Source organism: Leptonychotes weddellii, chromosome 15, assembly GCF_054177405.1.
Source record: "Leptonychotes weddellii isolate Sample4059 chromosome 15, ASM5417740v2, whole genome shotgun sequence".
NCBI classification, from domain to species: domain Eukaryota; kingdom Metazoa; phylum Chordata; class Mammalia; order Carnivora; family Phocidae; genus Leptonychotes; species Leptonychotes weddellii.
The window spans coordinates 14433025-14447603 of NC_138383.1; the positions used below are offsets into that span (position 1 = coordinate 14433025).

Sequence of the window (14579 nt, forward strand, 5' to 3'; positions counted from 1 at the left end):
CTCACATGCCTGGATGCTGCATCTTTAAATATTTCTGGCTCAGCCCTCTTGCCACATATGTCAGTAACATTCCAAGCTGGCTACCACATGCTCAGGCTCTGGCCTTCTCCCCTCTCTACTGTCGAGTGCTCTGCTGCTTCAAGGGCATGGTGGGGCCACGCATCTCCCATTTCAGCTCCGTCTTCAGTTGATCACACATCTCAGAAACAACCAAATGTAAGGGGGAAAAAAAGAGTTCCAAAAGAGTGTTCATATTCGAAATACCTATCTCCCTGGGATTTTTTTTTAACTCCACTTGATCAATCTATTGAAGTGAGACAAAGCGTGTGTGCACATGCACACACAGACACACACACCAGCACACACCCACGAAACGTAGAGGGCTGGAAGTTGTTTCCTGCCAAAAGATCTAACAGAGGAAAGCTTATGAGCTGATCAAGTTTTAATATTGCGGTTAACAAGAAAGATACACCATTTAGCAAGCACACAGAGACCACGGGGAGGACCTTCCGATCCCCAGAGCATATGGCTCCCCGGCCTATTTTCTGCCTACCTCTGGAACAGTTTTTGATAGTTACTACATTCAGAGAATCCAAGAGGACTGCATGGACAGATGAACCTTTATTTAAAAAAATAGCACTTCAAATAAATTAAAAGGGACAACCGTCAAGTGTTCAAATTGTGAAGAAAGAGTTGAAAACCTAGAGACTCCAAGCTGCGGGCTTCTAACCTCGTTCTTTGTCCGACGGCAAAGCCCCACACACCTCAGTCCTCCCACTTGACACCTTCCCTGCTGAGACGAGGGAAGCGACTGCAAACAGGAGACTGGACGGAGGAGAAAGCTGCATCTGACTGGAATGAACATTGCCACGTACTTGCTAATACGGGTTTCACTTTATGACCAAATGTATTCTTTCAAAAATAAAAAAGGGGGGGAGGGAAGCTGCATGTTTTTAAAAATTGAAATTATTTAGGGATAAAACACTAACTCTAGTGCCTTTAACGGGCAATAGCAACTTTTTTCCTCCGAAGTCAAACACCATCCCCAGCTGAGCCTTTGTGCTACAAGCTTTTCAGGAGATGTTACCTAAACTTTATTAAAAGAAAAGAACAAGTTTAAATATAGACACTGGACTAGCCCAGTCTGTATTTTCAAGTCCACATTCTTCATCTGAAGCACTGCATCAGGGACCCCCCCTGAGTCTGCATGTTTTCAAGTTCACAGTACATGGAACCAGTTTTTCTTTTTAATTTTTTCCTCACTCAGAGCAGCCACACGCAGTGGCCGTTGACGCCGGAACCTCGGGCGGGGCCTTTTCCTACGAGGCCTGGCCAGAGCTGCCCAAGGTTTCTCCTCAATGAGAATCGATGCTGTCATGCTCTATGGATGGGAAAAAAGCAAGAAAATAAAAGCACCTGGTACAGGTTTCATGAGATCCATTCGGATTCGCTATGTCCCAAACCCGCTGCTGAATGCCATTTGTCCACTTTGTGTGTGCTGAACAGTTCGCGGCCTAGGAGTGGGTCTCAATTCGAAGAACTGTTATTGGACGCCCCCGAGGTCGATGCAATAGCAGCTCCAGCAGGGCTACTCGTGGAGACCGACTTTCGGATGTGAGGCAGCAAGTAGGGGTCACAGGCCAGCTGCTGGACATCGATGCGGTCCTCCTTTCGGTAGGCTAAGCATCGTCGAATAAACGCCTGAAAGGAAAGGTTCTTGAAGAAGCCTGAGGCAGATTATCCTGGTGCCCCCAGAGGGAACCCTGAGGCTCTGTAGTGGCTGCCAAGGCCCAGCCCCGGAGCAAATGTCTTCTACAGAGAAGGGGCTCAGGGCCCTTCTCAGAAATCCCCGGGCACACCCAGACAGGACCAGGCAAGGAGACGCGTGGGCAGCCGCACCTCTCTCTGGCCACGGACTATTTCCCCGAAGGAGGCAGCCAAGCCATTCCTGAGGGGGAATGGGGCATGACCCGACCTCTAAATACCTCTGCCCCCAGAGCACAAAGACCAACACAAAAACCACTCTCTCTCTGCCTTGGCCGGTTTACCCGGGCACGTCTATCTTCACGGTCCTGCGTGTACAAACCATGGCCTCACATGAACTTTCTACTTCCTGAGGAAGTGAAAACTGCGATGACAGGCCACCACCACAGGCAGGGTGAGGAGACCCACACTTACTAACACTACAGTGTGTCACAGATAGGTAAATGCTTCCCGTGTATCTCATTCTTCCTTGCAATGATCAGGCACACACCTAAGTGGTAAAGGAAAACCTGAACAGGACTGGTCTCCCCAAGAGTACTGCAGACATAGAATCATACTGTTGAGTTGGGTTTCATTCAGAATCCTAATGTACTACCAACATGGAAGTTTCCTTTGTGCTAGGTATGAAGGGCTACACAGGCTCAGTTTCTACAATTCTTATCACAAAGGCCCTTAAACAGATGATCTATCTTTTCCTATTTTTTAACCAGACCTATTTAATCAGAGTCTTGTAATGTAATTATTTAAATAAATAAATTGATTTTTAAAAATCTAAAATGTCATTATCACCCTCAGGCCATACTTTACATTTGGGTGATGATAATGTCGCAATGTAGGTCCATCGATTATAACAAATGTCCCACTCTGGTGCAGGAGGCTGTGCATGTGCAGGAATGGGGAATACATGGAAACTCTCTACTTTCTGCTCAATGTTGCTGTGAGTCTAAAACTGCTCGAAAAAATATAGCCCAGGGGCGCCTGGGTGGCTCAGTCGATAAGCGTCTGCCTTCAGCTCAGGTCGTGATCCTGGGGTCCTGGGATCGAGCCTCACATTGGGCTCCCTGCTTGGAGGGAAACCTGCTTCTCCCTCTCCCTAACTTGTGTTCCCTCTCTCGCTGTGTCTCTGTCAAATAAATAAATAAAATCTTAAAAAAAAAAAAAAAGAAAAACCAATGTTTAAAAAAATAAAAATATAGTCTAACAAAGTCTCTTAAAAAAAAAAAAACCACAAAACACCTAAAACAAGATGTAATGATTTTCTTTTTCCATGTTTAATTAATAAAAACCAAAAGTAAAGCAACAATCCTGGTTTTCCAAAATCAAACACATCTATAGGTAGCTGCCTGATTAAAGTATTTGGAAGATAAAAACAAACTCACAAAAATAAACTTAATAATCCTTGGCCTTTAAAAACGAACCTTTCTCAGTGAGATATGACACGGGAGTTAAATGGGTTACCTCGAGTTGGACAGCATAGTTACTGGTCAAATAATTCCACCTTGAATTTTCTCTCCACACAGCCGCCAGGGCAGGCTTTTGAAACAGGGATCAGATCACACAGCTGCCCTGAGTAAAACCTTCGAGTGTTTCCCATCTGTCCTGCTGCCTTTCCCACTGACCACCCTCCCCTCCGCTCTCTGCTCTGTGGATCTGCTAAGCTTGCACTTACATCTCAGCTGCACACACTTCTCTGCTTGGACTATTCTTCTTCCAAATCTACACATGGCTCCCACCTTCACATCACTCAAGATTGTTCATTGGTCACTTCACCACTGAGGCCGTCCCTGACCAGGCCATCATAAAAGGAGTTCTGGCCCCTCCATCTTCTTACTTGCATTTATTTTTTACCATCTGAGATGGATCTGTTGCTAGTTATTGTTTGTCTCACCTGCTGGAACAGAAACTCCTAACAGGCAGGGACCCCATCTGTAGTTCATTGCTACACACTCGCCATTATTCCCTCTCTGCCACCTAGACAGGGCCTAGTTCTCACCAGGCACCCGAAGCAGTTATTGTAGGAGGAGAGGGGAGAACAGGATTCAGAATGAGGAGGTTCTGAATGACTCCTGACTTTTATACTGATAATCCATCCACTATTACCCAGAGAAATAATACAGTCATTTCCTGCTGGCCAGTGGGTCTCAACTTACCTTTGCTTCTGGTGTTACTACTGGCTTTGGCGGGAACTGCACTTCAGTAGCTTTAAGAATAGTATTTTCTTGTAGAATGTCTTGCTGGGACTGGTTGTGGCCAAAAGGCTATCATACAAAAACAAAACAAAGGTGGGCCTCTGGTTAAAATTAAAGAGAACACAATTCAAAACCTTAAGGAAGGGAAAGAAAACATGCCTCAGTGAGAACTGCTAGAAAGAACTTTGGAGGGGCGCCTGGGTGGCTCAGTTGGTTAAGCGACTGCCTTCGGCTCAGGTCATGATCCTGGAGTCCCAGGATCGAGTCCCACATCGGGCTCCCTGCTCAGCAGGGCGTCTGCTTCTCCCTCTGACCCTCTTCCCTCTCGTGCTCTCATTCTCTCTCAAATGAGTAAATAAAATCTTAAAAAAAAAAAAGAACTTTGGAGATGGTCTCTTCTAACTCTCTCTTTTTATAGGTGAGGGGTAGAAAGGCTCAGAACTTAATAACATGCTCACAGGACAACATCAAGGTTAAGGCAGAACTGGGACGGGAAGCAGCATCTGTCATATCACGACACCTCTGTTCAGCTTTGCTTACAGCCAAGAAAAAGAACATTCCAGAAGGAACCAGCAACCTCTTCTCCCCTGAGTGATACCTGTAGGCTTAAGTAATACATATGCATGCCACTGGCAGACCCAAGACACAGGTAAAGAGAGATGGAAAAGGAAGTAAAAGAGAAGGAGTAAGTACAAAGGGGGGGGCTGGGGCTATTTAACAGCTTCATCTGTACCCCAATGTGCTGTTTTCTTTTCTTTTGCCCCCCCAAAGATTTTATGAGCATGTGAGGGTGGGGGGTGGGGAATCTTCAGCAGCTTCCTCGCTGAGCGAAGAGCCTGATGGGGGGATCCATCTCATGACCCTGAGATCATGACCTGAGCCAAAATCAAGAATCAGATGCTTAACCGACTGTGCCACCCAGGAACCCCAATTTTCTAATAAAGTCTTAAAATACAAGTTCAAGCCTAGTGTCATCTCTACAGTGCTTGTACATAACCCCTACCAACATTATCAGCAGCACTTCCACATTATCAGAGAATAAGTAATAATTAACTCCTCCGGGGGCGCCTCCCTGGCTCAGTCAGTAGAGCACGCAACTAGATCTCAGGGTTGTGCGTTCGAGCCCCATACTGAGTGTAGGGATTACTTAAAAATAATAATAATTAACCCCTATGGCTGGTTCTGAATCATTTCCCCATATTAGAGAGGTAAGATAAAGAAACAAAGACCAAGGAGAAGTTAAAGAGGAAGATGAAATCTGAACGAAGAGCTTGGTTTGGGGACTGTAATAAAAATATTAAGAGTCCGAGGGAGTTGCAGAACTCCCAAATGGCTTATACCCACAACCTACACTGTCAGGACCACCAACAAACTTCAGTTATTTATAACACACTGACAGCAAGAATTTGAGTATACACACACCGGATCCTAGTATGTATGTTTATTTATAAGGTAGTAGGCTCATAAGGAAAACACAAACGTGAAAATTCATTAGGTATAGTTTACTACCTAGGTTATTATGTGTCCAAATGATCTATCACCTTGATCCAGAGGTAACAGACAGTGAATACTTTCTAACACTATACCTCCCTAGTACAGAAAATAGAAAGCATGCTTTTATTAATAATAGCTTTAACTAATGGGATGGCTGGGAATAAAGAGCCCTGTAGATATTTCAAGTTTCAGTTCTTGGGACCTTAAAGAATGGCTCCTGGAATGATTGTATACTTTAAATAAACTATTTCATATAATTCCTTGTATATATTATCAGAAACAAAACATACCCTGGATCTAATTGAAAACAGCAAAAACGCATGTTTTCAATAGCCCAGTGGAATTCATTAAGTACTCTAGGGTTGAAAAGTTCTGCTTATGCATAAAGCTTTTATTATTGTCTGTATTTTCTTCAAACCACAACTTTCAGGATTCCATTATGTATAACCAAATGATTAATTCCAAGAGAATAATCGACACCATGCCAGTGTGTACATGCAGCCCAAGACAGACGTCAAGCCACCACATCTGACCTTCTTCCTTACCTTCCTTCCATAAAGACACTGGTAGAAGATCACACCCACTGACCAGACGTCAACTTTATTTGAGATCTTTGGTGGCTCTTTCCCAACCACAAAACACTCTGGTGGTAAATACCTGGGACAAAAGGAAAATAAAAATTCTTAGAAAAATGACTGTATAAATCTAGGACATGTACAAAAAGGCAGAGTAGGAGACCTTATGGGAAATTAAAACTATCTGAATTTTAACTGAAATTTTGCCAAAAAAGCAACTGGGCCTAGCTGGGTAAAGTCAGCGAGAAGATACTCTAACTTAAGGAGGCAGTCATGTCCTAAAAGCCTTAAAATACACTTCTCAATTCACTGAGAGGGGCAAATATTCCCCCTAGTCCCTGCTTCACCCACCCCAGCATCCTTTCCCAGGGTTGTGCCCTAATATAAGTGTCATTCAACAAGTTCCAAAAAGGAGGGACAACACAAAAGAAGCGCATTCCAACTTTTATGAGCTGCAGCAACAAACATCCAAATAGAATTCGAAGTGGTATGGGTTTGCTTTCATGTTGGCTAAAAAAGAGGACTCTCTAAAATAACTATCTTCAAAGTCTGAATGAATTCAGGACCCCGTATAAATCTCTGAGAGGACCGGCTGTCTGCCTTCTTAAAGTAGCCTCTTTGCAAACTCTAGACTGGGAGTACCTAAAACCTATAATAAATGGTGATATTACAGTCCAAATTATCAAAGGTATTTTACATTTCCCACTCAAAGGACGATCAGGGGCTTACTGGAAGTCTAACAAGTAGGGGAGAAAAAGCCAAACAAACTAGTAGTTAGCACAACTCAATCCTCATCTGAATTCCTTCCCTCCCCACCCATCCCTGGCCTCTGAAAAAGACTAGCTGGGCAGCCAACCACACCAAATTGTATAGTGTGGAAGGTAAGGGCCTCTTTGCATTTAGGAAACCCAACAAATATGCTTCCACTCATTGCCTGGGGTCTTAGCCATTGCGCAGCTGGAAGGCAGCATTCTGAAGATAACAGATTGATTTCTACAGATTTCATGCTGGTAAAATCAATTCTGTGAAAAAATTACTTTAGACCCTGCTGTGCTTCTGGTATAAAAATCTAAACTTACAACTTGAAGGGGGCCACAAGAATTGAGAGGAAGAAAATATTGGATGATGGGCTTTTTTCTTTTTTTAAAGAAGTTTAGTCTCATGTTGCTTCTTATTTATTATTTTTAACAGACATTTTGGGATGATTAAGACCACTGACCTACATTATTGTTTCACAATGAAAACTGTTAGCCAAAACACACACTGAACTTATGAAGAGGGGAAAAAAAAGCAAAGAAATAAAAATAAAGGAAAAAGAATAAAAAGAACAGCTCTCCCAAATGCCACTAAAACCTCTCTGAACCCGACTTTTCATAGTTCTTGATCCTTCAACATACATAATTTAAATATGATGTTGGATAAATAAAAATAGAAACTTGATTCTAAAATGATCATTTAGTATTTACAACTCTTTTGTGGAGGTATTAGGGAAGGACAGAAATTGTTGAACTTATCCAAATGCTGAGTAATAATTTACCCAAATATTCAGAGTACAAAAGACATTGATTAAAAAAAAAAAAAAAAAGACACTGCCACTGGATAGTACAAATCTGGAAAATCACTTTCTAGGTCTCAGTTTTCCCATGTGTAAATGGAGAAATAAACTAGTTCTTCATCCAAATAATACTGAAAATAATAAGCGCTCTAATTCCCTATTGAGGACTTCAGGAGAGAAAAGACAGTTCTAAGACATTGCACTAAATTGTGTTTAAAAAACAAGTTGCATATTCCATCATGATAAAATCGTCATAGGGAAGATTCTCAAGGCCTAGTCTACAGGTCATTTATTTAGCAGTATTCAGGGTGCCTGACTGGCTCAGTCGGTGGAGCATGCGACTTTTTTTTTTTTTTTTTTAAGTGTGGAGCCTGATGTGGGGCTTGTGAAACCCTGAGATCAAGACCTGAGCTGAGATCAAGAGTAGGCCGCTTAATCAACTGAGCCACCCAGGCGTCACAGAGCACGTGACTCTTGATCTCAGGGGCGTGCATTCGATTCCCATGTTGGGTGTAGAGATTACTTAAAAATAAAATCTTAAGGGGCGCCTGGGTGGCTCAGATGGTTAAGCGTCTGCCTTCGGCTCAGGTCATGATCCCAGGGTCCTGGGATCGAGCCCCGCGTCGAGCTCCTGCTTGGCGGGGAGCCTGCTTCTCCCTCTCCCTCTACTGTTCCCCCTGCTTGTGCTCTCTCACTCTCTCTATCAAATAAATAAATAAAATCTTAAAAAAAAAATAAATAAATAAATAAAATAAAATCTTAAAAGTAGTATTCAATGTAGAAGAATTCTACCAAATACTGCAACAACCAAAATACTGCAGTCACCTAGACTTTGTTGTCTTCCCATCCTGTTTATATCTCTGCAGACATCACAAGAGGATGACATATGAGGAGGGTAATTATGATAATGCTTCTACCAACACGGAGACTCTGAAACCTTTATAGGAACCCATGGAATTAAATTTTCTCAGTAGCCTCCCTCTCTACCACACCTTTTATTATGAAACCAATCTTCAAATATAATCTGAAGTAGACAGTAAAACTAACACCCAAGTAACCATCACCCAGTTTCAGTAAGTATCAACATGGGGCCAATCTTTGTTCATGTGCCCCTCCCCCACCAAACATTACTTTGAAGCAAATCCCAAACATAATTTTTGTTTAAATTTCAAACACTAAATTTTTAATAGCTTAGCAAATATAGCAATAGGTGGCAATGAGAAAACTAATTTAAACGTTATTTAGCTTCACTTTTTAAAAAGAACTACAAAAAAAAAAAGCTAAAATCTAAGTTCTAGTGAATTTATATAGCAGAGGTATAGACCTGTTTCCAGAATTTCCAACAACAGAGATTTTTGTATCATTTAGAGACAGGAACACTAACCCACAATAACCACCATAGTAAATAAACACTGTAAATGTAGCTTCTATTTTAAACCTAGAATCTCAAAGTTTTAATTTAGGGACTGATTTTCACTATAGGTACCATCGCCACAAAAAATAAGGAGCAATGAAAAGTAGAAATTTTGTGCACATGGTGTTTTTCTCAGGATGTGACGGTTTCTCTAACATACATAACTTACATATGATCAGACCGATGAGCAAAGAGCTCATCTTGTGGGTTGTGAACGAACTCCCCCTTCTCTGTTTGCTTCCAACCCACACCCTCATTCCCAGGCAGTCACTATTCTGCTAAAGCCCAGGGCCCTCCAGTCTCAAAGATAAGAGACTGACCAACAGACCCTGGGATTTAACAGCATGTATGACCCCTCCCTGAGTGCTGCTGGAGGCTTTCTCCATGTTGGAATCACATGTCCAATATGTAGCTTTGTGTTACCACCTCAGAAGTGAAAAGGAAGCTCTGTTAACACGCCTTTACAATCACCAAGTTAAATGCTTGGGCTGCAGGTATCTTTTACGGTTCTCGCTGTCGAAAGGAATACTAGGCAGAAGTAGGAGAGGTCACAGAGCCAGCTGGGGTAGGATGGTTGCAGGGAGATGAGTGACAACAGATGGAAGATAGGTGGCCCAAAACCGTTTAGAGCATGGCTGAGGAGATGGATAATTTTCCTGGCAAACTGTACTTTTTTCCTGTTTAGATTTCAAGGGATGCTGTGGTTACTTTACATATTGATCTTTCACAACTCCTTAGTTTTCGACAGTCCATCATCCTCAGGCAACTCTAGAGATTAATCCCTCATCCCATTGATGCATAGGAAGAGACCTGCAATGGGGCACCTGGATGGCTCAGTCGGTTAAGCGTCCAACTCTTGATTTCACCTCAGGTCGTGATCTCAGGGTTGTGGGACTGAGCCCCGCGCATCAGGCTCTGCGGAGTATGGAGCCGCTTAAGATTCTCTCTCTTTCTCTCCCTCTCTCCCCCTCTTTTGGGAAAAGAGAGAGAGAGAGAGAGAGAGCTGCATTTGTATTGAAAATAATTTAGGGCCATTCTTTAAATACACATGAGCAATCTCATTCTCTTCCTACTCCGTAAGGCAAGCCCTAGGAAGAAACACACAACTCCAACGCCTGGCCATATATAACCTCTCTCAATGGTTTCCAAAAAAGGAAAGAAAAATTAATTAAATACAGAGTCGAACTGCCAGAAAGACAGTAATATTTGGGGAGGAAAGTCTACTTTGGTTTACAGCATTTTTGCCTAAGACAGGATGTAGATATTAATTATCAATTACCAATATTTCAGTATAGCACAGCCTTATCTCCACCAGCCAACCTGGCAGATCTCCCAAATACCTACCAATAAGTACCAGCACCTTGTGATGTTAGCTCCATGCCATCCACTGAATTGTAGCTATCATCATCCATGATCTTGGAAAGACCAAAATCTGTGATTTTTATCTCTCCACATGCTGTACCATTTACTAAAAGAATATTACCTAAAAAGATGAAAACCTTCATGAATAAAAAGAGACTTACTAATTAAGAGAAAAGTTCAAGGTAATAACAGACAAGAAGGGGACAACTGAACTCAAACTCTTGTACATAATAGCAAACATCTAAATTCCTGGAATAAAATGATCTGGACTCTGGATGCTGGAGGATAGTCCTCAGTGTCTGGCTGCAAACTTGCATTTTCCAAGAATCATCTGCTAGATGTGCCAAAACCACCACTATGAGCAGTGGGAAAAAAATAGTAACTCGCCAAAGTAAAATATCACTTGGACAGTTGGTTAAAAATGGTGGGAAAGTTTCATCTGAACTTTCAGTAACGCTCTCCAAACCACCCTGTTTAGAACAGTCGTTTCAGGACAAAAAAAACCCAACAAAAAACAAAAAACCCAAAAAACAAAAAACACAAAAATATACAAGGGAATCAAAGCTAGTACCACAGTGCCACCTACAGCTCCTACACCAGGAAAATGTACTGGATTCAGCGATGGAAAACCCAATCACACAATGGCCATCGTTTTAAAAATCACTTTGTTGTAATGAATTTTTTAGTCATTTGAACTGTATTAGAACATTAAAGAATAGTATAAATAGTGAGATTTAATATGCAGCTACCAGGAGAGGCGCCCACCAGGCGGTAAGTGGGAACCATCTTCCGAACACCCCAGCCAAGCTGGTGCCAGCTATCTACAGAGAACATACACAGACTTCTGGAAAACCAGCCCACGATGACGACAACAAAAACAGAGGTAAGAAGTTTAACCGCCCTCTACTGTTCGCTAAGGTCTACTTAAGTTTACATAGTAACCATACAAAAAGATGAAAAACTATTGGGATTTAATGAAACAGGAGGTGTACCTACAAAATAACTTGTTCATCTGGGGGCACTTATCAAGGAGACCTGGAGGAGAGGAACGGCTACGCAGTGTGAGTAATGGGAAAAAAACAAAGCTGAGCTTGCCAGAGCAGTTCTTTCTAAATCGGCTGACATCATGAACTGCCCTGGCTCTAAAGACAAGGGCATTGTTTCTTCTGAGTATTTAATCCGACGCCCCTTCTCAAGCCCAGCACTGTGGGGCCAGGACTCTGTTCCCACACCTGCCTGGGCAGAGCCAGACGCTACCAGGCTTCCAGGCTCTCTCACATTCTCTAACTTTGTAAAATTACAAGTCACTTCAAAGATCAGAGAAAAGCCATCAATACAGTCACCTAAAAGTCAGACATACCTGGTTTGAGGTCATAGTGTATGATGGGAGGTTTTATTTCATTTAAGTACTTTAAAGCATTCACAATCTGCATGATAATGGATCGGGCCTCTTTCTCCGACATTAATTTGTGCTGTTTCAGGTAGAAGTCCAGATCATTTCCCTCACAGTATTCTAATACTGTACAAAACCTAAAGACAAATAAAATGACATTTGACTGTGGGAAAGAGCAAGCAGATTAAGACTTCTTAAACCAGCCCCAGTGAAAACTTCAGGTAATTAGCTTCTTGCTCTGTTCTTCTTCATTCCTTAAAGTAGCGTTCTATTCTTTATTCAGTAGTAGCTACCTGAGTGGTTGACGGGAAGGAAACTGCATTCTCCCCTGGTGAAGAGCCTTCACACCCTCCACACCAGAATCTGTTGTGCTACAGTGTACCCATGACATTCCAGACTATACGAATACGGACAAGAACTGTAATGTACCTAAGCTAGGGATCTTTTCAGAAGGGTCTCCCACACATGCCGTGCTCCAGTTCTAAACAAGCATATTGTGGTCAAGTACACAATTCTCAATGCAAACATTTCATATTACCCCGAGTGCTGACAGTAAGAAAGAATCTAGGGTTTGCTCAGGTCCCAAGAATTGGTTTCATGTCATATCTCATGGCAATTTGGCACAATACTGTACTATAATCTCTCCTTGCTAAATACAAGGTGTAAAAGAAGTTCTAAAAGCACAGTATTGGGATGCCTGGGTGGCTCAGTCGGTTAAGCATCTGCCTTCGGCTCAGGTCATGACCCCAGGGTCCTAGGATGGAGCCCTGAGTTGGGCTCTCTGCTCAGTGGGGAGCCTGCTTCCCCCCTTCCCTCTGCTTGCTGCTCCCCCTGCTTGTGTACTCTCTCTCTCCCTGTCAAATAAATGAATAAAATCTTTAAAAAAATAAATAAAAGTACAGTATCTGTGGTTCTAACAAATGTGTTATTACATAGTATGAGTTTTTTCCTCCACTTTTATCAATACATATACAGACCCAAATTTAAAACTACATACCATTTGTAGCATTAAGGGTCATGCGTCTAGCTTCCAAGGCAGTTATAAACCAAAGTAAGGCTTCCTGAATTGTTTGAGTATTCCTGAGAGATGAAGACCTTTTAAACTATCCTAAGCTGTGACAATGTGGGTGTTATCACTCAGGATCTAGTCAGGAAATAAAAACCACCTGAGTATTTAAAACAGAGAGGTTCTGGGGCGCCTGGGTGGCTCAGTCGTTAAGCGTCTGCCTTTGGCTCAGGTCATGATCCCAGGGTCCTGGGATCGAGCCCCACATCGGGCTCTCTGCTTGGCAGGAAGCCTGCTTCTCCCTCTCCCACTCCCCCTGCTTGTGTTCCCTCTGTTGCTGTGTCTCTGTCAAATAAATAAATAAAATCTTAAAAAAAATAAAAATAAAAATAAATAAAACAGAGAGGTTTTAATTCAGGGCCCTGATCACATGGATGATGGAAGAGCTGAGAGGGTAAACTGGCCAGTGAGGCACCCCAGAGATCATCTAGACAGGAAGCCATTAGCACCCTAGGGCCAGAGGGCCAGATGACGGAGATGGTGCAACCAGAATGTAGGGTCACCGAGAGAGACTGGAATCACAGTGGGGGCAGGTGTGTGTGTGTGTGTGTGTGTGTGTGTGTCTACCTCCCACTATCTCTGTCTCCGCAGTGGCTGACCCCAGATGAACAACAACTGACACAGGAGCCTGGTCAAACAGATGACAAGGGTCAACTCACCTAAGATGCAGAGCAGGAGAAGGGTGAGGAGCAGACCTGAGAGCAAACAGGCTCAGGACTAGCACTATGGCCCCTGGGCAATTTGAGGCCTTCAAAAAGCACCGCAATGGAAGGTGCACATACATAGTTCTGTGGGATGCCTGAACTGAACAGCTTATGTTTCTTATGAAACATACAAGGGCATGCTAGCACCCTATTTGAGGATAAATATCAAAAACTTATAGATTCTCTGATCTGAGACACAGACTCTCGTGCTTAGTCGATGTATTCTTTGGCCCAAGTGCAAGCTTAAAATAAAATCTCACTTTAACACCCAAACAACTCTCAGAAGATTTTCTAAAATGATGGTGAAAATTCACCATACACACAACAGGAGGAACAAAATAAATTCAAGAATAGCACACAACCAAGTCAATTCCTCAGATTAGTTAAAAGTGTATACACAATTCAAAACTGCAAATAACCCAAGTCATATTTATTTTTGAGATTTTTTTTGTACTTACATTTTGAGGGGTGGTGGTGGCGGGGGGGGGGCAGTCTACTTAGTATTCAAGGAATTTACTCAAAGCAAAAAGGTAAGACCACCCTGTGAAGACCTGTTCTGTACCTAGATATTCATCTGAACCCCATCCATGCTAACCACACACTGACTATGCCAGGTTTGAGGACCACCCTTCTGGAAAGGGTACATCCCTGAGCAGGTGGAAGAAGGGATTGTTCACATTTCCAAAGGGAGTTAAGGTCTCCCCCTTTTGGAAACATTTCTAAATGTGGGAAAGTTCTCGGCAGAGCAATCTCTGAGACAGCTGCTGTCTGGAATAGGCCAAAACGCCTAGAATCACCCTGCAAGGCGAAGAGAAACACCTGCTGGCCAGACCCTACAGTATGTTCTCCTCAGCTCAGACTCCTACAGAGAAAACGTTTCCAAATGCTGAAATATTTCTGAACCCCTGGATAAACCCAAAGGTGACAGAGCTCATCTATACCAGGTAATGAAATACAACAATGCCTAAGAGTACTAAAGATCTCAAGCAAGTCCTTTAACTTCCCTGGTCCACAAATTTCCATCTCTACGGTGGGAAGGCTGAACTGAGATCCCTCCCACCTC

The 14579-nt window shown here is 42.7% G+C and overlaps 1 protein-coding gene across 8 annotated transcripts in view; it reads right to left on the minus strand.

Moving 5' to 3' along the window:
* Nucleotides 1–602: 602 nt before the first annotated feature.
* Nucleotides 603–14579, minus strand: part of TLK2 (tousled like kinase 2) — a 115382-nt gene continuing 101405 nt past the window's right edge. For all 8 annotated transcript variants that reach the window (XM_081804752.1, XM_081804751.1, XM_081804750.1 and 5 more), the window contains 5 exons: nucleotides 11714–11883; nucleotides 10336–10474; nucleotides 5993–6104; nucleotides 3915–4022; nucleotides 603–1701 (listed from right to left, as the gene is read on the minus strand). In XM_081804752.1, the coding sequence (XP_081660878.1) occupies nucleotides 1528–1701; nucleotides 3915–4022; nucleotides 5993–6104; nucleotides 10336–10474; nucleotides 11714–11883 (703 nt within the window). In that variant the 3' untranslated portion in view covers nucleotides 603–1527. The remainder of the gene's footprint in view (nucleotides 1702–3914; nucleotides 4023–5992; nucleotides 6105–10335; nucleotides 10475–11713; nucleotides 11884–14579) is intronic.